Raw genomic sequence first — 24838 nt, forward strand, 5'->3', positions numbered from 1 at the left:
GGGAGGTGACACCCAGAAGCCCGCTTCCTCCCTGCGGAGGGGACCGTGGCTCACACCTGAGATCCCAGCGACGCGGGAGGCTGAGGTCTGAGGAGCAAGGTTCCAGACCAGAGGCTCTTATCTCTAACAAGCAGAAAGCCCAAGGGCAGCTGAGGCTCTCGTGGCAAAGTGCTAGCCTTGAGTAGAAGAAAAAAAGTCAGCATGCAGTGCAAGTCCCAGTACAGGCACAGACGGAGAGACTCTCTCCAGAGACTGAATGGCCCAAAGTCCGGCATGCAAAGTGCATAATAAATGGGGTTTTGTTCCAGGTGTGGTGACACACGGCTGCAATCCTAGTAAACTCGGGAGACAGAGACGGGAGGATCGTGGTCTGAACTGGCTGGGGTCAAAGAGTCAGCAAGACCTCATCTTCCGACCAAGCCAGCCACCGCAGCCTACGCCTGTAATTCCCGCTATGCAGGAGGAAGAGCACAGTCTGAGGTCCCCCCCTGCGACTGTCCACCAGGCCAAAGCACAAGAACCCATCTCCAAAACAAACCCAGAACCAACACACCAAAAGCAAAAGAAGAGTGGGCGTGGCCAGAAAGAAAGAAATGCAAATTTAAGCAAACGTAAGCCGTCAAAGTCGGCAGCCTGGGAGGCCCCGACCCGTGACCGGATGCAGACGTCTGCACACAAGTTTACACAGAGGTTTGCACCCTCATCTTTCACCGGCCCACACCCAACGGAGAAGGATTGATCGTGTAGGCCTCGACACAGAGATGATTGCTAGGAATGCACAGCATCCACCCAGGCCACACATTTGTTAAAGAAATGAGAGTGAGGTCTGGAGCAACCCCACCTTACCTCAGCCCAGCCCTGGACAGGACCCACACTGAGCCCCAAAGCCAGGCACCGCGGCTCACACCTGGAACCCCAGCCACTCAGGAGGCTGAGATGAGGACTGAAGTTCAAAGCCAGCCCAGGCAGGAAAGTTCGTGAGACCCTTGTCTCCACAAAACCGCCAAAAAGCCCGACATGGTGCTGTGGCTCAAGGAGTAGAGGTCTAGCCTTGAGCAAAAAAAGCTCAGAGAAGGCGGGAGGCCCTGAGTTCAAGCCCCAGTACCGGCAACCAAAACATAATAACTTGTAAGTCTAAAGCAAACTGAAATTTTGTGAAGGATTCTTACCTGTTTCTTCTGGTTTGATCCACAGAATAAACCTGTTTTCTCAGCCAACTAGGAAGAGATTGGAGACCAAAAGAGAAAGAATATTAGAAACCGGTGCAAGTCCCAGTATGCTCCTTGCAAAAAAAAAAAGAAGTCATTTCAGGCTGGGCACTGGTGGCTCACACCTGTCATCCCAGCTACTCAGGAGGCTGAGATCTGAGAACTGTGGTTTAAAGCCAGGCCGGGCAGAAAAATCCGTGAGACTCTAATCTCCAATGAATCACCAGAAAACTGGAAGTGGAGCTGTGGCTCAAAATGATAGAGTGCTAGCCTTGAGCAAAAGAAATCTGGAGGGAAAAAAAAAAAGAACTCTGGAACAGCACGCAGGCCCTGAGTTCAATCCCCGTAACCACCACCAACAACAAAAAGGCAAGATTTGGGGCTGGGAAGGTGGCTCAGTGGTAGAGCACTTGCCTCGCATGCATGAGGTCCTGGGTTCCATTCCTCAGCACCACATAAGCAGAAAAAGCCAGAAGTGGCGCTGTGGCTCAAGTGGTAGAGCGCTCGCCTTGAGCTGAAGAGCTGAGGGACAGAGCCCAGGCCCAGAGTTCAGGCCCCAAGACCGACAAAAAAAGGGGGGGGGGAGATTTCATCAAGTCCTAACTCCCTGAGTTCACCCCAATCCCTTCCCACCCCCCCACACACACACACTCTCTCTCTCTCTCTCCCAGGGAGCACAGCAGGAGAATCTACCACCGCTACTGAGCACCACGGTATACCAGATACTCGAAGGGCCTCAAAGATGCGAAGCCCCCTGTTTACACATCCCCCCCACCCCGTCTGTGTCCCCCAAGGCGGCAGGGCGGGGAGCACGCAGGTACCTCTCGATCATGCTTGGGGTCGATGCGCTCAGCGCTTCTTGGTGTAGGATTTTCAGGCCAGACAGCCACTTCACCGCTTCTTCCTTGGAGTCGGCTGCAGAGGGGCGGGGAGCCGGCGGGGAGGGGTGAGCTCCTGGGGCCATCTGGGCCCCTCTCGGGCTTGGAGTTCCCAAAAGTCCACCCTCAGCCACCCGTGGCCGGAGGCCGAGGCCCCCACACCCCCACAACCCCGCGTGACGGCATTCGAGGGGGGAGTCCCCAGAACCCACGGCGCCCGCCCCACCGCCTGGCCCTGCCGGCCTCCAGCGCGTCCCCGAGCGGAGGCTGCGCTGTGTGCGCTGGCCGCCAGAGTGGACCGAGATTCCAAACCAACGCCCACCGTCCACCGGCGCTGGGCTCCGCGCCGGGTACCCCTGCCTGACCCCTCCGGGGATTCACACTCCACGCCTTCACCCCACCCGCAAGTGCCGAGGCCACAGGAAACGCTCCCCAGGGAGTGCCCGACTCACAGCGTGGAGCCGCGCCGCTGACCCCTGACCACCACCGGGTCACAGCCCGTGCCTGGGTGAGGGCAGCGCCGTCCGCACCGCCCGCGCCTGCCGCCCCCCCCACTCATCGCCTTGTCTGAGGTACCACCTCACGGTCCTCTGAGAAGCACCTCGTGGCTGCACAGGCCCCAGCCCATCCAGGACAATCTGCCCAGGAGGACCCTCCCCCCTCCCCCCTGCAGTCCACACCCCTACAGCGGGAAACACGGCCCCAGGCCACACGCGTGGAGATGGGGACACTTCGGGTGGCCGTCTGTCACTGCGCAGTGGAGCTCATGGCCCTACGGCAATCCTGCAGGGAACTGCAGGATTTCTGGTTCCAGTGGACGGGGAGGGGGCTGGGAGGGAGCAGGCGCCGCTGTCCCAAGGGAAGCGCCCTGCTCTGGGACAGGCAGCTCACTCTGCAGCCAGCAGGCCAAGGCCACTGGGTGTGGAGAAAACAGGCCCCGAGACGCAGTGTGCCCAGAGCAGTGCCTGGGGCCTGGGGTCTCCGTCCAGGTCTGGGGCTCAGGGCAACCCTCAGGTGAGGTGCACTGAAGCCAGCCACTCAGACCGCGACCTTGGGCACCCCTGGGCTCCCCACCCAGAGTCCCGGGACCTCTGGGCTCTGCCTGACCTGCTCTCCAGCAAGGTCAGCCTCCCACCCACCATGTGTCCACATGTGTGCTGCGTGCATGTGTGTGCTGAGCCTTGCCAAGTACATACATGTGCTGCGTATATGTGTGGCTGTGTGTGCATGCGTGTAACACATACTGTGCTGTGTATAACTACTGTGTTGTGATACATGCACGTGTGCTGTGTCATTCATGTGCTTTGTGTGTGGTGTACTGTATGTATGTTGCTAGTGTGCACATTGTGTTGTGTGTGCATGTGTGTATTGCCATGTGTATGTAACTTGCCATATGTGGTATGAGTGTGCATGTGTTGTGTGTATGCATGTATGTGTGCTAGGTTGCAGTGTGTCCGGTGTACACATGTGTGGTATGTGGTGTGTGTGTTATTGCTGTGTGTGCATGTGTGACACATGGTAGTGTGTACATGTGTGTGCAGGGAGCATAACATGTGTGTTATGTGCTGTGTTGTGCATATACATATGTTGCACATGTGCATTGCATACTCTGTGTCTGTATGCATGTGCTGTGTGCATATATGTGCCTGTGTGCATATAAGACCTCATAATGTGCTGTGTGCACATGTAAGATCTCATGCATGTGCTGTATGTATGTGTGCTGTATGCACGTGCGTGCACATACAAGATCTCATGTGTTGTGTGCACACATGTGGGTGGTGCATGGGTGTGCATACAAGATCTCATAATGCGCTGTGTGTGCATGTGGGGTGTGTGTGTGTGTGTGTGCACATGCAGATCTCAAGGCAGTACCTTCAGATGGGCGTTTGCCGGGCAAGCTCTGCAACTGGTATTTGTGTCTGGAGAGCCCGGCCTGCCGTGAGCACACTTCTACCACCTATCGACTCTCCACATCCAAAGGCAGACAGGTGGAATGTTCCTCACACCTCCCCAGTGAGGTGGGCATGACCACTCCCCCCCTTCCACTCCAAGCAGCCTGCAGCTCAGAGGCTGAGCTGCTGCCCGAGGCCACACAGCTGGACAGCAGCTAGAACTGAACGCCCGCCCCTCCCCACCCCCACCCCAGGCCTGGGGGGAGCCGGGCAGGGTGGAGACTGGCCAGTGAAGAACTTCCTGAGGAGCAGATGAACGTGCACCCACTTGCCAAGCTGAGCGTGCTGAGGACGAACTGGGTGCCGTACAGAATGGTGAAGCAGCAATCCTCCTTGTGGCGCACAGCTTTCGCACGTTCAAAATCCTTGGAGTTCTTCCCCGGGCGGATCTCCTTTATCTCCATGATGTCCACTGCAAGAAACAAGCAGGAGAGGGCGGATCAGAAGGCAGCGGTGGCACCTGGGTGCACAGCCCCCCACAGCCCTGGAGGCAGACGGCATGTCCCCAGAGCTGGGGTGGGGAAGGTCGATCCAGTGCTGGTCCCAGTGTCTACATGCTTTAGTGGTGACAGCATGCTGAAGGCTCTGAGCTCATCAATGGATTCCTCCAGGATGGCTTCATGACTGAATGGGGCCTCCAGGGGGCGGGGCCACTGGAGGAAGGAGGTGGCTGGGGGTGTGGCCTTTGACCCTGCCCCTTCCTCTCTCTGCTTCCTGGCCACCATGAGGTGAGCAACTCTGTTCCACCACCTCCCCTCTGCCATGGTGCTGTGGAGCCAGGTGATCAGGGGCTGTTAAGCCAGAATCAACCTTTTCTTCCTTCAAGTTGATTCTCTCGGGCATTTTATCCCAGTAGTGAAAAGGTGGCTGATAAAAGGGCTTGGGATTTCCCAATTTCCTCTCCAGAGATGCAGACATTAAACAGGGACCGTAAGCTTTGGTAATGGAACTTGGAGATTCTACCAGACAACAGGTGAACCACAAGGCCCCCTGAGTGTCACGAGAGGTCCTCCTGACCTTGATGACCTGTTACCTCCACTCACAAAAGCTCTGTCCCTGAGCTTTTTTCACTCAAGGATGGTGCTCCACCATTTGAGCCACAGTTCTCCTTCTGGCTTTTTGGTGGTTCATTGGGGATACGAGTCTCATGGACTTTCCTAGCTGGCTTCAAATCCCCATCCTCAGGTCTCAGCCTCCTGAGTAACTAAGGTTCACAGATGTGAGCAAAAGAGCCGCTCACATCTATACTGGAATTTCCTAGCACACAACTCCTCACACCTTTGAGCATCCAACCAGAGATCTATAATCCACCATCAGCCTTCCCAGCCCTCTCCCTCCCTGAAGGGAGGGGACAAAGGCAGAGGCTGAGTTGGCCTGTGCTTTCCTCAACCTACAAGGCAAACCCTTCATAGGAACCCAACACAGGGAGGTTTCCCGGGGACGGCGGGCATGCCGCTGGGCAGAAGCCAGGTACCCTCCCCCACACCTGGCCCTGGGCCTCCCCCAAACCCACATCGTCTGTGCTGTTCTTGCCAATAAGCCAGTGTTCCCCAGGATTCTGGGAGTCAGTCTAGCAAATGTGCACAATCTAAGGGAGGCAGTCCTGCAACACCCCCCCCCCCGCAATTTGTAGCTGCTCAGTCAGGAGCCTGGGGCTGGTGAGGTGTGGGTCATCATCTTACAGCCTGTGGAATGGGACGTGGTATCAGAGTTGAACTGAGTCAGCTGGCGTCCACTGGGGTACTGTGTGCTGGGGGCACACAGAATGATGAATGCAGAGCAGGGAATTTTGAGTTTTTCCTTTCTTAGGGATAAGGTGTTTGGGGATGGAGCTTTTTTTCTTTCCCCCACAAATCCTGGGGCTTGAACTCAGGGCCTGTGTGCTGTCTCTCAGCTCTTCAGCTCAAGGCTAGCACTCTACCATTTGAGCCATAGCACCACTTCTGGCTTTTTCTGTTTATGGGATGCTGAGGAATCGAACCCAGGGCCTCATGCATGCAAGGCAAGTGCTCTACCACTGAGCCACCTTCCCAGCCCCACTGAGCTTCTTTCTGCTCAAAGCTAGTGCTCTACTACTTGAGCCACAGCACCACTTCCAGCTTTTCCTGAGTAGTTGATTGGAGATATGAGTCTCATGGACTTTCCTGCTGTGCGATCCTCAGATCTCAGCCTCCTGAGTAGCTAGGATTGCAGGCGTGAGCCACCGGCGCCAGGCTAGAATTGAACTTTTGAGGATAGATAAACACACACCCTATCAGGTTTTGGCTGGGACTACGCTGAATCTCTAGGTCAAGCCGGGAAGAACGGCTCTCTTAGCGTCCTCGGTGCTCTGTCCCTGAACATGGCCCATCCGCCTGCTGTCCCTTTAAGCTTTTGCTGCAAGCCAGACATCTGTTGCTTGTATCTGGCCCTTGAGGGTCTTACAGACATAATGGCCTCATCCTTAGTTCTGGTGCTCTTTGGGCTTTGGCCTGGTTGCAAGGTTAGGGGGTTATGAGGCCCCATTCTCAGGAGAGACGCGCCCTCCCGGACCCTTCTACGGCATTAGGCGGTGCTGAGGACTCCGGGCATTCAGATTCATGGACAACCCAGCATTTATATCCACGGAATATGCTGGAACATAGGCTCTCCCCCCCCCCCAAAAAAAATGTGTCTGTCCAACACATATTCAGGAACATATCAGTCCGGTATTTGTACATGCATACACGTGTGTAAGCACATGAAAAAAAGTCTCCAGAGATTCCCACCAATTCCATAATAGCAGCCATGGCATGGGGGTCCGGTGTGCACGTCACTATGATGACTTTTTTCTCACAGTAGCTGCAGCACAGCGGCCTTAGAAGCTGGGTTTCCTGCCTGACGAAGCCAGATAACACAGCCACAGACACGGCCTTGCCTGGCCACAGCGCACCCGAGGCCCAGCACCACCGCACGCTTCCCCAGGCCTGGCCACACCCCCCACTGCCCCTGGAGCTGCCCCCCCTTCTTCCGGCCCTCCACACACAGCTCCTCCCCATCCCCCTTCTCTCCCCATCAACCCCGCGGAGGTCCATGCCTGCAACCTCAACATCGGCCTTCACACAACAGGAAACAAGGCGCGCTGGGAATTCTCCCCCAGGTCCCCATCCTCCTGGCTGACTCAGTCCTCGCAGCACTGGCTGAGGCGGTGCCGGGTGCCCCCCTCCAGCCCGGGAGGGAGGGCAGGCCGGGCGAGCCAACACGTCTGCGCACAGGAGAATTACAGGACCCAGTGTGCACGCTCAGCCGCGGTGCTCGGGCGAAGTCCTGGGGCTCAGCTGGGGAGGGAGGACAAAGCCCACAAGGAAATCCTGGAGTCCAGAGGCCGAGATGCAAACCAGAGGCTCTGCTCCCAGCCGGCGTGGGGGTGGGGAGTGGGGCCGGGCAGGTCCCCTCCCGCCCTCCCTTTTCTCGTGGTCTGCTCAGGTGCGATCTCCTCCACTGGTGTGACACCAGAGGAAGTCACAACCAGCCCAGCACCACGCCCGGCGCCAGCACCACTGGTCTCCGCTCCGCCTCTTGACCCGGGACCCTGCACTGCTCCGGGCTCTGCGCACTTAGCTAGCTGCACCTCCTCCAGCGGGATGACCAGCACGGGGGGTGATCAGAGGCTTTCTCAGCTTTGGAAGAATCTAGAAGACCTGGCCTTTAGCTTGGCGCTAGTGACTCACACTTGTCATCCTAGCAACTCAGGAGGCTGAGATCTGAGGAAAGTTCCATGAGACTCTCATCTCCAACTAATCACCAAAAAAGCCAGAAGTACAGCTGTGGTTCATGTGGTAGAGTGCTAGTCTTGGACAAAAAAGCTCAGGAACAGCACCCAGGCCCTGAGTTCAAGCCCCAGCACACACACACAAATACACATACACACGCAAACCAACAAAAGAAAGGGAAAAAAGAAAGAAAGAAACCCAAAAGAAGAAGGGAGAAAAGACATTTTAATATCAAGCACACATTCCTGTTCCAATCAGAAAGACAGGAGGGCAGGTGCTGGTGGCTCGGAAGTGTCATCCTAGCTTCTCAGGGGGCTGAGATCTGAGGATCGTGGTTCGAAGCCAGCCCAGGAAAGAAAAGTCCCCATGAGACTCTTCTCTCTAATTAACCACTCAAAAACCGGAAGTGGAGCTGCGGCTCAAACTGGTCAAGCTCTAGCCTTAAGCAAAAGAGCTCAGGACAGTACCTAGGCCCTGAGTTCAAGCCCCACCATGGACAAAAAAAGAAAAGAAAAGAAAGAAAGTCAGGAAGGAGCCACGCTCGCAGCCCGGGCTGCGTGCTGTCTGGAAGCCATGTTCGCTCCCACAGCAGAACTACGGTGGTGAACCCCAGAAATCCCTCTTCACTTCCCCCACACACCCCGGCGGCTACGTCCCCACCCCTCGGCTGCCTCTGTCCTGGCAGCGCCCCGCTATTTCTAGCCAGGCCAGAAATACATGGTCTTGCAGCCTCCTGATGAGCCCGGCATCAACCCAGAGGAAGCACCTGCGGAGGGCCGGGCACACACTGCGGCAGGCAGCTGGGCGCCAGCCGAGCCTGGCCGCAGAAGCGCACCGCGCACAAGGGCGACCGGGCTCCTCACTAAGGACCATCCCCCATCACCGCCAGCTCAGCGGCCAGCAGCCCTGCACACCGTCCGTGCTTTGAGTACGTGTGTGTGCGCGTGCGTACTCGCACACGCGTGCACGTACTTAACAGGCAGAGAAGGGTTCTGAGAATACTGACAGACTCCAGAACCTTCTAAAGGAACCCCTGGTCCGTCTTCCTTCCCAGAACCTCCATTCATGCACCAGCAGCACAGTGAGGGCTCTCAGACGCCCGTGCCCGTCTGCAAGGCTGAGTTTATTATCTCTACACGCTGGGTTGGGGAAGACGAGGCAGGAAGTCACCAGCTCTGCCGTGGTGACAAGTCCCTCGGGGCACAAAAACTACGCGATTCGGATGTGGACTGAAGAAGGTTCTAGTCCTGCCCTTTCTGGGCCTGGAGATGAACGATAAAGGCTAGAGGGAGGGGGGGGGTCCTGGTACCTGCGCAATGGGGGCTTTGGAGAGGGACAGTTAAGATGGCTGGAGTCCCGGTGAGAAGAGGGCCGTTAAGGCTGGGTGTGGGGACACCGCCACCGTCCCAGCGACTTGGGAGACAGAGGCAGCAAGATCCCAGCGGGGACACGACCTGGGGAGGGGAGGACTACGAACAGGAGGGGTGGAGTGGCCAGAGTACTTGTCTAGCAAGCACAAGGCCACGTGTTCAAATCTGCAGACCCACACACACACGAAGATGGAAATGTTTAAAGGGGGGGGGGGCAGGGAGACACAGAACAGCCCCACAAAGATGGAGGAGGCCACGCGGTCACCCAGGTGAAGAGCAGCCACGCATGCAGATCCCAGCACAGGTGCGAAACCGTTGGGGGGGTCATAGCCTTGCCAGCCCCTCCAGCGCAGACCCCCATCCCCGGCCAGCACCTCCAGCGCAGACCCCCATCCCCGGCCAGCCCCTCCAGCGCAGACCCCCATCCCCGGCCCAGCCAGCCCCTCCAGCACAGACCCCCATCCCCGGCCCAGCCAGCCCCTCCAGCACAGACCCCATCCCCGGCCAGCCCCTCCAGCGCAGACCCCCATCCCCGGCCCAGCCAGCCCCTCCAGCACAGACCCCATCCCCGGCCAGCCCCTCCAGCGCAGACCCCCATCCCCGGCCCAGCCAGCCCCTCCAGCGCAGACCCCATCCCCGGCCAGCCCCTCCAGCGCAGACCCCCATCCCCGGCCCAGCCCCTCCAGCGCAGACCCCCATCCCCGGCCCAGCCAGCCCCTCCAGCGCAGACCCCCATCCCCGGCCCAGCCAGCCCCTCCAGCGCAGACCCCCATCCCCGGCCCAGCCAGCCCCTCCAGCACAGACCCCATCCCCGGCCAGCCCCTCCAGCGCAGACCCCCATCCCCGGCCCAGCCAGCCCCTCCAGCGCAGACCCGCATCCCCAGCCAGCCCCTCCAGCGCAGACCCCCATCCCCGGCACGGGGAGAAAGAGCTTCGGATGCAGGAACTCAGCTGGGAGTCCGGGATGCCGGTGACAAGGCCGGTGACACGCATCTCTGCGTAAGTCTCCAAGCGAACGGCTCGGAGCGCGCGGGCACGGGTGCGAGGGCACGGCCCTCACGGCTCTGCTCGATGATGCACGTGACGCTCTCGCTACTCTGACGGAGGAGTCGCTATGCTCCTCAGAGCAAAGGGAGCGCTCTGCCCACCGCCCTGCGGCCGAGGGCAGAGCGGGCACCCCAAACGCGTGGTGCCAGGAAGACGGCTTCCCCTCTGCCTTTCCACGGAGCAGGATGGCACCCTCAGAAGCTGGTGATCAAAGGCCCTCCGTCACCCTCCCCAGCGTCCAGCGCAGGCCCAAGGGCAGACGGCAGCAGCCTGGCCACCGGCTCCTCACCGTTTCTGCCACAAACAAAGCTCATCTCTATCCACCCAGGACCCATCCACGACGGGGGGAGGAGGCTCAGAACCGAACCCACAATCCTGACGCTCCAACCAGCATCCGCAGCCACGCGGAGAGGCCTCAGTACCCCACCACAGGCCGAACACCTTCTGCAGCGCCAGGAAGTGGCCTCGGCCTCCCTTTTATATAACCAGGCTGGGGGGGGGGGGAGCTAGGGGCTGGGGTCTGAGCCCCAAGGTCAGTGCCCTCCGGGGCCCTCCGGCAGTGGCCCTGCCGAGGTCAAGTTCAGGATGGAGACACCCGACAGGATGGTGAGCATCCCCAGCCACCTTGACAGGAGTCGGCTCAGGCACGTGGAGACAGCCCAGGGCCATCTGGCTGGCTTCTGATGCCCAGGACAAAGGTTGAGTCCAGTGGCTTCCATTTCCAGGGGCGCATGCCCACAGCACCCACAGCGCCCCCCCCAGGTCCAATGCCGGCTCAAAATCTCCTTGAGACTTTATTTATTTATGCCAGTCCTGGGGCTTGAACTCAGAGCCTGGACGCTGTCCCTGAGCTTCTTTTGCTCAAGGCTAGCACCCTACCACTTGAACCACACCACCATTTGCAGCTTTTTCTGTGTATGTGGTACTGAGGAATCGAACCCAGGGCTTCATGCATGAGAGGCAAACACTCTACCACTGAGCCACCTTCCCAGCCCCTCTCCTGATGACTTTAAAGCCAGGTTAAGTCTCTGTGCCACAGAGAGGTGCCACGGTATTCATTCAGGATTCCTACTGCCAAAGTCAATCATCAGATAAGATGGGGGGGTGCCCTCAGTCTTAGCGAGTGACCACAGAAGAGGCTGGGAGTTTCTAGGTGTCTCCGCTCAGCCCCAGGGCCAGGCCAGGCCGGACAATGTCAGCTCAAGACCCTCAGGCTGATGACAGAGCCAAGCCCTGGAGAGAGCCCAGACGGGCACGGCAGATGACCAGGGATGACCCGGACAGGCTGTGATCCTTCCACCTCTGTGTGTGTGTGTGTGTGTGTGTGTGTGTGTGTGTGTGTGTGTGTGTGTGTGTGTGTGTGCGTGCACGCACGCACATGTGCATCAGTCCTAGCGGTTGTCAAGAGCGGTGCTCTACCACTTGAGCCACTTTTAGCTTTGTGCTGCTTACTTGGAGATAAGTCTCTCAGATTTGTCACCCAGGCCGGCTTCAAGCCGCGATCCTCAGATCTCAGCCTCCTGAGTAGCCAGGATGACAGGCGGGAGCCACGGGCGGCCGGCCAGCTCCAGCTCTTTAAAGGGACTTTTGCCACAGGCCCCTGAGCCCCCCTCGGACCCCCCCAGGACCCCAAGCATGCCATGAGCACTTCCCCAAGGCCAGGGTCAGGAAGCAGCGGCTGCCCTCACGGAGAGCAGGCCCCGGTTGCAGGCCCGGTCCTGACGCCCCTCGTGTGAGCCCCTTCCTCCCCAGGACTTCCCCTTTCTTGCTCGCCATGGCTGCCTGCGACTACTCTGGCCCGTGTCCCTGGCCCGGCCTCCGCCCGCGCGGCCCACAGGAAGGGCCCGCGCTTCACCCGGCCTATTCCATAGTCACCTGGCTCTGAACACTCGGCCATCACCCCACCCCACCCCACCCCACCCCACCCCACCCCACCCCACCCCACCCCACCCCGAGGCGGCGGGCCGGCCCTCACACGCCTGTCCACTGAGCACCTGACTTCTCCAGGAAGTTAGGCAGAGAAGCGCATGCGCCTGCAAGAGGGGGGAGGGAGCTGGGGGGGTCCTCTGGGACTGGACCCCATGACCTTTCCTAAAACATGGCTGCTGCCTGAGCAGAGGCCAGGAGAGATCTCCACTCCGACCTGGCCACGTCACCCCGGGCGGTGAAGGCTTTGAGGGGGGCGGGGGGGGGGGGAGGGCCAAGCCCCGCCCCTACCCTCGGGGGGTGAAGCCAGAGGCTGGACGATGGCCAAGCCCCCCCCCAAGGTGACCACCACCGGGCTCAGTGCTTCCTGCAGCTGCCCGCAGGGCCGGGGCGGCTGCTGGGCCTGGCCTGCGCGCTGTGGTTAGCGGCCCGCGTTTCCCCACTGGGCCGGGCGTTTTGCAAACCCCAGGCCGGGGCAGCGCGGTGGCCGTGCAGTTCCTGTTGTAGCGCGCCAGGAGGTGAGACACTTCCTTCCCCTGCGCCAGGCGGGGGGGGGGGGGGGGGGGGCCAGGGCCAGGCCCAGCCTCTGGGGGTCCCCAGGCAGGGAACGCCTCCTACACAAGGGTCTGCAGCCCTCAGCCTGGGCCGGGGATCCCCGCCCCGGGTCTCACCCTGGGCACTGCCCTGAACCCCTTCCTTCGCCCCCCCCCCGGGGTGAGCAAAGGCTGGGCCTCCACAGGAGGCCACAGCACCAGGGAGGCCCACCGTGCCGCCCACGGCGCCGCCCACAACGTCCACGCATGGCCCACAGGCGCTGATGCCCTAAGCCACCCGAGGCCCAGGGGCCTGGCACCGTTCTTAGACAACCAAACAGACCCGCCGCAGGAACCCAGAGCAGAGAGTGCCACCACTGAAGCTTCTACACCGGCACCGGCGGCTCACGCCCCGAATCCCAGCTTCTCCAGAGGCGGAGATCGGAGGATCCCAATGCGAAGCCGGCCTGCGTGGGAAAGTCTGCTAGACTCTTATCTCCACTTCACCAGTTAAAAAACAAAGCAAAAACACCAGAAATGGGGGTGAGGCTCAAGTGGTAGAGCAGAAAAGCTAAAGGACAGCACCCAGGCCCTGAGTTCAAACCCCAGGACTGGCCTGAGCGCACGTGTGTGCACACGCACGCACGCACACACACACATACACACACACACACACGCACAGTGGTTCCAGTAAATGGGCATATCTGACCGTAGCAGCTGTATCAGCTGAGCGGGCAGAATGCCAGGCTATAGAGAGGCTAAGACAAAAGCCTGGGAACGGTGACCTACCAAGGAAACCGAGGCGCGGGCTGGAGGGGGAGGCGGTGGGGATGGCGGTGGGGGAGGGGCAGCGGTGGCCCACATCTGGATGTGGATGATAGCTGTAAGTCACTCACTCTTATTTTACTGAGCATCTAATATATTACTTTTTTGTCAGTCGTGGGGCTTGAACTCTGGGCCTGGATGCTGTTTGTCCCTGAGCTCTTCAGCTCACATGGCTCAGGTGGTAAAGATCTAGCTAATGAGCGAAAGCATCAGATGCGAAGTTTAAATCCTTGTCCCAGAAAAGGAAAAGAAAAAGAAAAAGAGTACAAGGGAAGATCAGTCAAGACAAGATCGCCACACGTGGAGTTCCCAAACTCACTTCCAGCCACTTTCCCAAAGAATAACACACACTCCTTGACCACAGGGGCTTAGCACGTGCCTCCCTGCCTCCCTGCCCCTCCGGGTCCACACAAGCACAGCACAGTCAAAAAGCCACGGTGGGGCGTGCGAGGGGAGAGGCTGGCGGCCAAGGTCACCACAAGGAGCTCCAGCCGCGAGCTTCAGAACGCCACCTGCTCTCACTTCCTTCTCACGTCTTCATCTTGCCGGGGGTTTCGTTTGGGCATACATGCACCGTGCGCCGGGACTGGGGTCTGAACTCAGGGTCTCAAGCATGTGCATCATTTTGTTGCTGTTGCTCAACCTGCCTTTTTTTTTTTTCTAATTGGATAAGAGACTCACAGGCTTTCCTGCCTGAACTGGCCTCACAACTCCATCCTCAGATCTCAGCCTCCCAAGTAAGTAGGATTACAGGTGTGAGCCACCAGTGCCTGTCCCCCCCCTCGCCCCCACCTTTTTTTATTGTTTCTTAAGTTCCATAACTCAAAGAAAAGCAAGCCATGTCAAGGGGAAAGGAGTTCAAACGCACAGAGCACCTTGGGCAGGCCTCACACCACCCCACAGCCTTGTCTGACTCCAGCGGCCCAGGCCCTGGAGGACAGCGTCCATGTGTCCTCCCAGGATGTGGCATCACGCCCCGGCCGTGCCAACCAACCCTACGGCCGGCCTACTCGGAGGAAGACACCGGCCATGGCGGCAAGATGACGGAGCGACCGAGGCCGGCTGGAGCCCCAGGAGGCTGCAGCGGGGCCCGGAGTGGAGAGCCTGTGTCTGAGTGTCTGCTAAGTGAACGCTTGCACAGGGAGGCTCTGCAGAAGCAGCCTGCAAACCCAGCAGGCCCACGCTGCCGGCAGGCTGGGCCACGCGGTTCACGCACTGCACCTGTCCTGGTGTCCCCGCCCCCCAGGCCCAGCGCAGATCCCCTGCACCTGCCTGAGCCCCGCTCCCTGAGGTCAAGCCTTGCATCGCAAACACTAACAACAAAAGAGCCTTGGAATCATCTCCTCCAGGCCTGCCACACTGGCTGGAAGCAGCGAGGACTAAGCACGAGTTCTAGGCCAGGCGGAGGAGGAAGAGGAGGAGACGGGGGTTAATGGGCATCTGCACTGTCCCGGTTGCATGTCAAAGGCTTGCTTGCTTTTCTTTGCACACAGGCTGGTGTGATCATCACACACAGAGGCACAGAGAAGTTGAGAAGCTTGTCTAAAACCACTCAGCCTGCAAGTGGTGGATCTGGGATTTGAACCTGTGCCTGTGTCTGGCTCTTGTTTGATACTATTGAGACAAAAGGGGGGGGGAGGAGTTTGGACCTTTGAGCGTAGTTTTGTCTTTTGTTTGCTTGTTTTAAGTTTGGTCCCCAAAAGTTGTTTGTAATGAAAACGCTGTGGAAGGAAATTATGCAAAGCCTGAGCACCGTCCCGGGGCGGGGACTCTCGGAGAGCGTCTATTTTCAGCGCCTGCACTCCAGTGATCCGCTCAGGGGCCCGGCGCTCACCGCCGGCTGCACGGGCTTGTTTTCAACAGTGGCCACTTCCTGAGGCTCAACCCAGGCAGGCCCTGTGCCCGCCAGACTCGGGGCCCAGCGCGGTCGCCGAGGCCAGGGGACAGCCGACGGGCACCCAGGGTCCACCCGCCCCCAAAGGGGCAGCGGCACCGGATGGCCTACACCAGGACACACAGGCCTGCAGCCGCCAGCAAGGCCTGCGCCGCCGAGGCTGCTCCGATGTGCATTGTGGTTCACAGCCCCGCACCGCAGCCCACGCTAGACGTGCCTCACCCCTACCACCCAGGGCAGGTGCAACGGAGAAGCCTCAGTCCACACACACACACACACACACACACACAGAGGTGGACACCTGCTGGGGGCACGCATGTAATCCCTACCAAATCCCACTCCACAGTAGTAACATTTTTTCCCCCTCACTGCATAAAAGGGGAAACTGAGGCTGGGTGTTTGCCTGGCATGAGTGAGGCCCTGGATTCCAACACTGCAGAACACAAAATGGAAATGGAGGTGGGAATGTACTAGGGATGGTCCGTGCAGACCAGGGCACTGCTCATGATAGTCAGATGCAACACCAAGAAAGAGCACCCTGCCTGGCGCCGGTGGCTCACGCCTGTCAGCCGAGCTTCTCAGGAGGCTGAGATCTGAGGATCGCGGTTCAAAGCCAGCCCGGGCAGGAAAGTCCATGCGACTCTTATCTCCAATGAACCACCAGAAAACTGGAAGTGGCGCTGTGGCTCAGGTGGTAGAGCGCTCGCCTTGAGCTGAAGAGCTGAGGGACAGCGCCCAGGCCCAGAGTTCAGGCCCCACGACTGACTGAAAGAAAAAAGAAAGAAAGGAAGAAGAAAGAACAAACGAAGACCCTAAGCGCTCACTAAAAAGCTGATGCTTTTATGATGGTAGGGACCCCCTGGCGCCCTGAAACCCAAAGAGCTTCTACAGACTTACAAAGACCAAAATCATCTCTTTCTGATCAACTCCCACATGGCCTGCCCTCCACGCAGGCTTTCCCCCACGCGGCCTGCCCCCCTGAGGCCTGCCCTCCACACTCCCGTCTCCTTCCAGGGTGAGGGTGACGTGCTCCTGGGTTTCCATGGAAACGGGACAGAGGGGATCCGGGTGAGCCTCTCCGACCACGCGGTCCACCCTCCATCCATCCGATGAAGGGTGTCCCCGGCGGCCCTGCCCGGCCCCTGCCCAGGCCAGAGAGGCCTCCAGAAGGACAGGCGCTGCTGGACAGACGACCCGAAAGCTCCAGATGCCCATCAGCTGTGCCGCAACCAAGGGGCAGCACTGAGGCCGGCAGGGAGGATGGCCTGCACCCACGCAGGCCTCCACAAACACGCAGCCTCCACCCACGCGGGCCTCCACCCATGCAGACCTAGACCTCCACCCATGCAGGCCTCCATCCATGCAGGTCTCCACCCATGCGGGCCTCCATCCATGCGGGCCTCCATCCATGCGGGCCTCCATCCATGCGGGCCTCCACAAACACGCAGCCTCCACCCACGTGGGCCTCCACCCATGCAGACCTCCACCCATGCGGGCCTCCACCCATGCGGGCCTCCATCCATGCGGGCCTCCATCCATGCGGGCCTCCATCCATGCAGGCCTCCACCCATGCAGGCCTCCATCCATGCAGGTCTCCACCCATGCAGGTCTCCACCCATGCGGGCCTCCATCCATGCAGGTCTCCACAAACACGCAGCCTCCACCCATGCAGGCCTCCACCCATGCAGGCCCCCATCCACGTGGGCCTGTACACACACAGAGGCCTATACACACACACACACACACACACACACAGGCCTCCACACACAGGCCTCCACACACAGGCCTCCACACACACACAGGCCTCCACCCACGCCGCGCCACCATGCACCTGGTGCATGCTGGTCATGACACAAGGGCAGAAGCGAGGCATCAGTGCCATGAGCACTCGCAGGAAGAGCCCCCAGAGCACAGGCACGGGCCTGGTGGAACATGAGAATGAGCAGGGTGGCCACAAGCACAGACGGAGCCCAGGCTCTCGGGGAGGAGGGCCGCGGCCACGGAGGGCTGAGCACAGCAGCGCCCACACCCTCGCGCAGCCCGCCACGCACGCGGTACAACCCGGCCTCACAGGTCAGGGACCAGCCCTGTCACAGGGGAAGTGTCGAGCCTGCGCAGAGGAACCGGCAAGCGCGGGCTCCGGGCCCCGCCCCGGTCAGACTTCCCCTTCAGGTCCCTCCTCCCACCCCAAAGTGCTCCCTGAGCTCCTTCTCCCTCAAGGAGAGACGGACACTGGACAGGAGACACAGGTGTGAGGAACAGGTGTGAGCTGTGCTGACGATGCAGGTGTGAGCTGGGCGGGGGATGCAGGTGTGAGCTGGGCGGGGGATGCAGGTGTGAGGAACAGGTGTGAGCTACGCGGGGGATGCAGGTGTGAGCTGTGCGGGGGATGCAGATGTGAGGAACAGGTGTGAGCTGTACTGACGATGCAGGTGTGAGCTGTGCAGGGGATGCAGATGTGAGGAACAGGTGTGAGCTGTGCTGACGATGCAGGTGTGAGCTGTGCGGGGGATGCAGGTGTGAGGAACAGGTGTGAGCTACACGGGGGATGCAGGTGTGAGGAACAGGTGTGAGCTGTGCGGGGGATGCAGGTGTGAGCTGCACGGGGGATGCAGGTGTGAGGAACAGGTGTGAGCTACGCGGGGGATGCAGGTGTGAGGAACAGGTGTGAGCTGTGCTGACGATGCAGGTGTGAGCTGCGCGGGGGATGCAGGTGTGATCTACACAGGAGATGCAGGTGTGATCTACACAGGAGATGCAGGTGTGATCTACACAGGAGATGCAGGTGTGAGCTGCACTGGAGATGCAGGTGTGATCTACACAGGAGATGCAGGTGTGATCTACGCAGGAGATGCAGGTGTGAGCTACGTGGGAGATGCAGATGTGAGCTGCACTGGAGATGCAGGTGTGAGCTACGCAGGAGATGCAGGTGTGAGCTGCACTGGAGATGCAGGTGTGAGCTGCACTGGAGATGCAGGTGTGAGCTACGCGGGAGATGCAGGTGTGAGCTGCACTGGAGATGCAGGTGTGAGCTGCACTGGAGACGCAGGTGTGAGCTACGCAGGAGACGCAGGTGTGAGCTACGCAGGAGACGCAGGTGTGAGCTACGCAGGAGACGCAGGTGTGAGCTGCACTGGAGATGCAGGTGTGAGCTGCACTGGAGATGCAGGTGTGAGCTGCACTGGAGATGCAGGTGTGAGCTGCACTGGAGATGCAGGTGTGAGCTGCACTGGAGATGCAGGTGTGAGCTACGTGGGAGATGCAGGTGTGAGCTACGCAGGAGATGCAGGTGTGAGCTACGTGGGAGATGCAGGTGTGAGCTACGCAGGAGATGCAGGTGTGAGCTGCACTGGAGATGCAGGTGTGATCTACACAGGAGATGCAGGTGTGAGCTACACAGGAGACGCAGGTGTGAGCTACATGGGAGACGCAGGTGTGAGCTACACAGGAGATGCAGGTGTGAGCTACGTGGGAGATGCAGGTGTGAGCTACGTGGGAGACGCAGGTGTGAGCTACGCAGGAGAGAGATGCAGGTGTGAGCTACATGGGAGACGCAGGTGTGAGCTGCACTGGAGACGCAGGTGTGAGCTGCACTGGAGATGCAGGGCACAGAGCTTGTTTGGCCTTGAACTGACCAACATTTTCACATTGACAGGGGTCCCTCTGAGACTCTGCATACACACTTGGGTCTCCTTGAATAGCAAATGTAGCATGAGAACTTGAGAGAGAGAGAGAGAGGGAGAGAGAGAGAGAGACAGAGAGAGAGAGAGAGAGAGAGAGTACTGGGGCTTGAACACAGGTCCTGGGTGCTGTTCCTGAGTTTGCATCTTTTCACTTAAGACTAGAGCTATACCACTTGAACCACAGCTCTGCTTCCAGCTTTTTGGTGGCTAATTGGAGATAAGAGTCTCACGCATGGGCTGGGAAGGTGGCTCAGTGGTAGAGTGCTTGCCTTGCATGCATGAGGCCCTGGGTTCGATTCCTCAGCACCACATAAGCAAAAAGAAAAAAGCCGGAAGTGGTGCTGTGGCTCAAGTGGTAGAGCGCTAGCCTTGAGCTGAAGAGCTGAGGGACAGCACCCAGGCCCAGAGTTCAGGCCCCACAACCAGACCCCCCCCCCAAAAAAAAAAGAGTCTCACGCACTTTCCTGCCTGGGCTGGCTTCAAATCGCCATCCTCAGATTTCAGACTCCTGAGTAGCTAGGATGGCAGGTGTGAGCCACGGTGCCTGGGAGAGCTTTAATCAACCAAGGCTTTAGGGACATAGGACACAGCTGACACAGTGGAACCTGCACGAAAGGGTAGACAGTGTCCCTCAGGATGACAGAGGGTGAGGAAGATTCTAGAACAATGAGACACACCTCCCACACTCTTTCCACTAAGCACACAGGTCTGTTTCTTCTCCCTGCCCTGGAAACCCACTTTGACCAATAATAACCTGAGATAGAGTGATAGCTGGGCTTGGTGGCTCACGCCTGTCACCCTAGCTACTCAGGAGGCTGAGATCTGAGGATCACAGTTCCAAGACAGCCACAGGAAGGAAAGTCCGTGCGACTCTTATCTCCAATGAGCCACCAGAAAGTCGGAAGTGGTACTGTGACCCAAAGTGGTAGAGCATGAGCCTTAAGCAAAGAGCTCAGGGACGGCACCCAGGCCCTGAGTTCAAGGCCCAGTATTGGCACACAAAAAGTGGTATCATGAATGCTCCAGGGCCCAGACTTCAGAAACCTTGAGGGCTTCTCCTCTCTCTCTTATTTGTTTATATGTAGATGTGCAGGAATGCCCACGGAAGCCACGCGGACAGCGGGACAGAGCCAAGGCCAGGCTGCTCTTGGAAGCGATGACGCGCATGCCCAGGGCCGCAGGTGAGGCCTAGCGGAGGCCACAGGGCCACAGGGAGTAGAAAGGCCACGTTAGAGGCGCCAGCTGCCCATCCCTGGGTGCCCATCAGGGACAAAACGTCCCAGGGTCCCCCAGAGAAGCAGAAACCACCTCGGCCTCCTTGCGGCAGCTTTCACGGCGCCCAGGCCCCCGGCGCCTGCCTGGAGCCCCGTCTCTCCTTGTTCTGCAGTGGGAAGGCCCCGATGTTGGTTCAAGGCTGCACACAGCACGAGACAGAGCTGGAACTCCAACCCTGAGCTGGTGGTTTGGGGCCCCAGGCGGCCCCCAGCCCCTCAGGACTCTCCTGGCCATTCTCACTGGCAGACATCACAGGTTCAACCCCCCTGGGGCACAGTGAGGCTCACCTCCAAAACAGCCAGAAAGAAAACACAAAATGGCGTGGCCCCACCCAAGGGAGCCAGTAACGCCCCCAACAGACCAACCAGAGCAACCCCACATCGAGGTATACATCCTAAATAACCGAAAGCCCACGCTGAAACCAAAGCCATGCATGGATATCCACAGGGACGCAGTGTGCTAACACCCAAAAGACGGAAGAAATCCCATGTCCATGAAGTAATGGAGGACGTGTGTGTGTGTGTGTGTGTGTGTGTGTGTGTGTGTGTGTGTGTGTGTGTGTGTGTGTGTGTGTGTGTGTGTGTGTGTGTGTGTGTGTGTGTGTGTGTGTGTGTGTGTGTGTGTGTGTGTGTGTGGTAGTCCTGGGGGTGGGCGCTGTCCCTGAGCTTTAATGCTCAAGGCTAGTGCTCTACAACTTTGAGCCATAGCTCCACATCTGGTTTTGAGGCATTGTTAGGGATAAAAGAGCCTCATGGCCTTTTCCTACCCTGGCTGACTTCAAACTTCGATCCTCAGATCTCAGCTTTCTGAGTAGCTAGGATTACAGGTGTGAGCCACCAGCACCTGGATTCAATGGATTTTTTTTCAAGTGTGGTCTATTCATGGAACGGAATCCTACTCAGACATATAAAAGAAGCACTGGCCTACTCCACACAGCATGGAAAACCTCAAAAACACTACTGTAAACAAAAGAAAGCAGACACCAAAGGTCTCACACTGTTGCCACGAATGAGATGCTCAAAAGAGGCAGATCCATAGGGATCGTGGCTTTCCAGGCATGAGAGAAAGGGGTTCGGGGACAGGGTATGCACTAGGCCGGACTGAGAGCCTCCTGTATGCCTCCAACATAACTAGGATCTAGATAGGCTCAGGCCACCACACCAGCTGTAGATCTCAGGAAGCTGAGATCTAAGGATCATGGTTCAAAGCCAGCCCTGGCAGGAAAGACCATTAAACTCTTACCTCCAATTAACTGCCAGAAAACTGGAAGAAAGTAGTAGAGCTCTAGCCTTGAGTGAAAAAGCTTGGGGACATTGCCTAGGCCCTAAGCTCATGCCCCATGACACACACACAAAAAAAAATTTAGCACAGTCTGGAGATTGAACACACGCCCTGGAGTTTGCTCGGCAAGTGCTCTGCATCTGAACCATGGAAGTTTGGCTTCTGGTTTGGCTTTCAGATGGCATTCTATAACACTGTCCCAGCCAGACTCAGCCAGCTATGAAGCTAACCATGGCCCTTCTGGCTGAAAGCGGTCCTTTTTATGCCTGAAAATGGCTCTTAGCAAATAGGATCTCTGATCCAAGATGAGGAAGCAATGTATGACCACCAAGGCAGAAGTTACCTCTCCAGGCAATGGAATATTACACAGCAATAGAAAGGAAGAAAGTCCTGACACATGCTGCAATGAAGATTAAGTCCAAAACATGCTAAATCAGAAGTCAGAAGCGAAGGCCACAATTATGATTGCTTCATGTGAAATGTCCAGGATCAGCAAATACGCAGGGCAAATTTATTACTGCCAGGAACTGAGGCAGGGGAGGCAACTGCTAAGTGTATGGGATTTGAAATCATTTTAATATTGACTGATTGCACTGGCACCGATCCATAAACACACTAAAAAGCAAACAAACTAGGTTAAACATCATAATGGATGAATTCTATGGCAGGCTTCAATAGAACTATTGTTTCATAAAGTGAAAATGATAAAAAATAAATAAAAATGGCAGCTCTCCTCTTGATAAGGATAGTTAGAAGTGTTGGTTAGCTATACAACACCACCTGTCAATGAGGGAAGCTTCCAGAAGCTAAAAGGAAGAGAATTGAAATAAGTTCAAGTCCTTTCAATCCAGAGAAAATTCTGCTGGGGACTCTGCACAGCCAGGTACTTTTGGAACCCACTTCAATTTGGAAGTCACTGAAGCCTTATCCACGCGCATGTGGGTGCGCGTACACACACGTGCTCATGTGAGTATGCGTGTGTACGCACACGCATGGGCACCCACCTGCCAGCACTGCATCTTGAACCCACTGCCTGCATGCTATTCCTGAGCTTCTTTGTTCTTGGCTATGCTCTACCACTTGAGCCACATCTCCACTTCTGGCTTTTTGCTGGTTTGGAGATACATGTCTCACAGACTTTCCTGCCCGAGGTTGCTTTGAACCTAGATCCTCAGATCTCAGCCTCCTGAGTGGCCAGGATGACAGGCGGGAGCCCCCCCATGCCTGGCTCAAACATGGGAGGGAAAACGGACGCCAGCAAGAGTCAGCACGGCCAGCCCCGAGCGCCAGCCGCCAGCCCCGAGCGCCAGCCGCCAGCCCTGGCTGGTCACTCCACGGGAGGAGGCGGGGCCGAGGGAGGAGAACAGCAGCCTTCATCCGGGCTCAGCACGCACCCACGCAGCGGTGCCGGTCGGGGACAGACTCTTGATCCTGTGGCCAAGAGAAGCCTGATGGCTGCTGAGGTTTTCCCAGCCCAGCCAGAGCAAACACCGTCAGGAGGGAAGGAAGCACAGCCACGCCTGTGGGACTGGGCTTTCGCTGCCCAATTTGCAAGCTCTGAATGGCGCCTGCCCAGACCCTGGCAGGCATGGAGGTGGGGCGGATGGACGAACACACTGACCACACTGGGCCCCGGCCCCACGCGTGGCCTTCTGGTCCTCCTGCAGAGATCCGTGCTATGGAAAATACCAAGAAAGGGCCTCAAGTCGGCTCTGAAAGTGTTCCCAGAACGGATGGCTGACACAGGAAAATAGGAGACTACACAATATCCAAAACAAGTAAGATGCCGGGCTGATCCCCAGGCTGGGTAACTGGATACCTTTAAAACTGTATGGAGGGTGACACTGCCCAAAGACAAATGTACTCGCTACCTGCCTCAGGTAACGGTGACCCCTCTTCGTGATGCCAAGTTAAAGAAAAAATATGGAAACTGGGCGCCGGTGGCTCACGCCTGTCATCCCAGCTACTCAGGAGGCTGAGATCTGAGGATCGTGGTTCAAAGCCAATCCAGGCAGGAAAGTCCATGAGACTCTACTGTCAATGAACCACCAAAAATGCACAGGATGATTACAACAGCCCACAGTAAACGTCCTGCGTTGCGCTGTCACCTGGCAGCCACGCCCAGAACGTGTCCAGGCCAGGAAAGAACGGGGATAAGTCAGCACCCCCAGGTGATTATGAAGTGGAGGGGGAAAAGGTGCAGAGGGTTGTATAGGAGTTCCCATTTGTGTAAAACGTACACACACATATTACACAAGCATAAAGTGTTTCTGGAAGACAAAAGAAATTGGTAACAAGCGAGCCGCGGGGGGGTGAAGGACCTGGCGAGACACACATACTGACGAGATACCTGAACCCCAACTCTTTGACCCGTTGTCTAGAGTTGCTTTGTTATTCAAGACAGCCTAGGTTGGCCTCAAACTAGAGATTCTGCCCGAGTGCTGGGATTCAAGGAATGTGTTTTAAATTTTCGATTAAAAACGAATCAAAAGTCAAGCGCGGCTCCTGCACGTGGAGCTTGGATGCGCTAACAAATCGGGAAGGAGGTGAGGGAGAGGAGAGGCAGCTCCTCCACCAGAACCAGAGTGGTGCTGGAAAGCTCTAGAACCTTCAGCCATGTGTTTGCTCGCTTGGACAGAGCCAAGAAAGGCCTCTCCCTGCTGGGGTCCGCAGGAAACCCCAGCCGGCATTTGGCTACAACGCTGGGCGTTTCCACGGGCCGAGACCACCGAGCTCCCGTGGGGATGGACACCCTGCCCAGCCGCCAGAGGCCGCCACGATGTTGCAATGCCAGTTTCCAAACTGGCCAGTTCCACACGTCTGTCACAGCACAGAACTTTTCCTGGATGCACTTTCTCCATAGAGCAAGCTCTGTGCACTGACAAGGTAGAAACTCACTCACCGGAGCACCAACCACCAAAGGCAGGCGGGGGGCGGGGAGGCGGGGAGCAGGGGAGGGGGCCGACGGGCAGCGGCCCATCCGGCCAGTACTCACAGAAGCCTTCCATCTTGTCCGCCGTCTTACTCCACGCCACTTGCCGCGTCTCCATGATCACCTGCACGGTCCTCCGCTCGGGGGTGCACTTGCGGAAACTAAACACGGTCATGACGGTGCCCAGCTCCAGAGCCCTCTTGAGCTGACTCTTCTCATGCTCGGGAAGGGTGTCCACGTTGCCCACGGTGGTCATGGTCGGTCACCGCAGGAGCAGCAGAAGCAAGGACTCTGGTGGGGCGG

The 24838-nt window shown here is 58.0% G+C and overlaps 1 protein-coding gene across 1 annotated transcript in view; it reads right to left on the minus strand.

The window, feature by feature from the left end:
- LOC138823550 (1-phosphatidylinositol 4,5-bisphosphate phosphodiesterase gamma-2) overlaps positions 1-24838 on the minus strand; it is a 72524-nt gene that overhangs the window by 43701 nt on the left and 3985 nt on the right. Inside the window, exons 2-5 of the mRNA XM_070016941.1 lie at positions 24599-24826; positions 4307-4450; positions 2030-2123; positions 1170-1217 (exon numbers count right to left, since the gene is read on the minus strand). Coding sequence (XP_069873042.1) covers positions 1170-1217; positions 2030-2123; positions 4307-4450; positions 24599-24791 — 479 coding nt within the window. The 5' untranslated portion in view covers positions 24792-24826. The remainder of the gene's footprint in view (positions 1-1169; positions 1218-2029; positions 2124-4306; positions 4451-24598; positions 24827-24838) is intronic.

The sequence above is a fragment of the Dipodomys merriami genome, unplaced genomic scaffold (assembly GCF_024711535.1).
Source record: "Dipodomys merriami isolate MVZ:Mamm:240054 unplaced genomic scaffold, mDipMer1.0.p SCAF_120, whole genome shotgun sequence".
NCBI classification, from domain to species: domain Eukaryota; kingdom Metazoa; phylum Chordata; class Mammalia; order Rodentia; family Heteromyidae; genus Dipodomys; species Dipodomys merriami.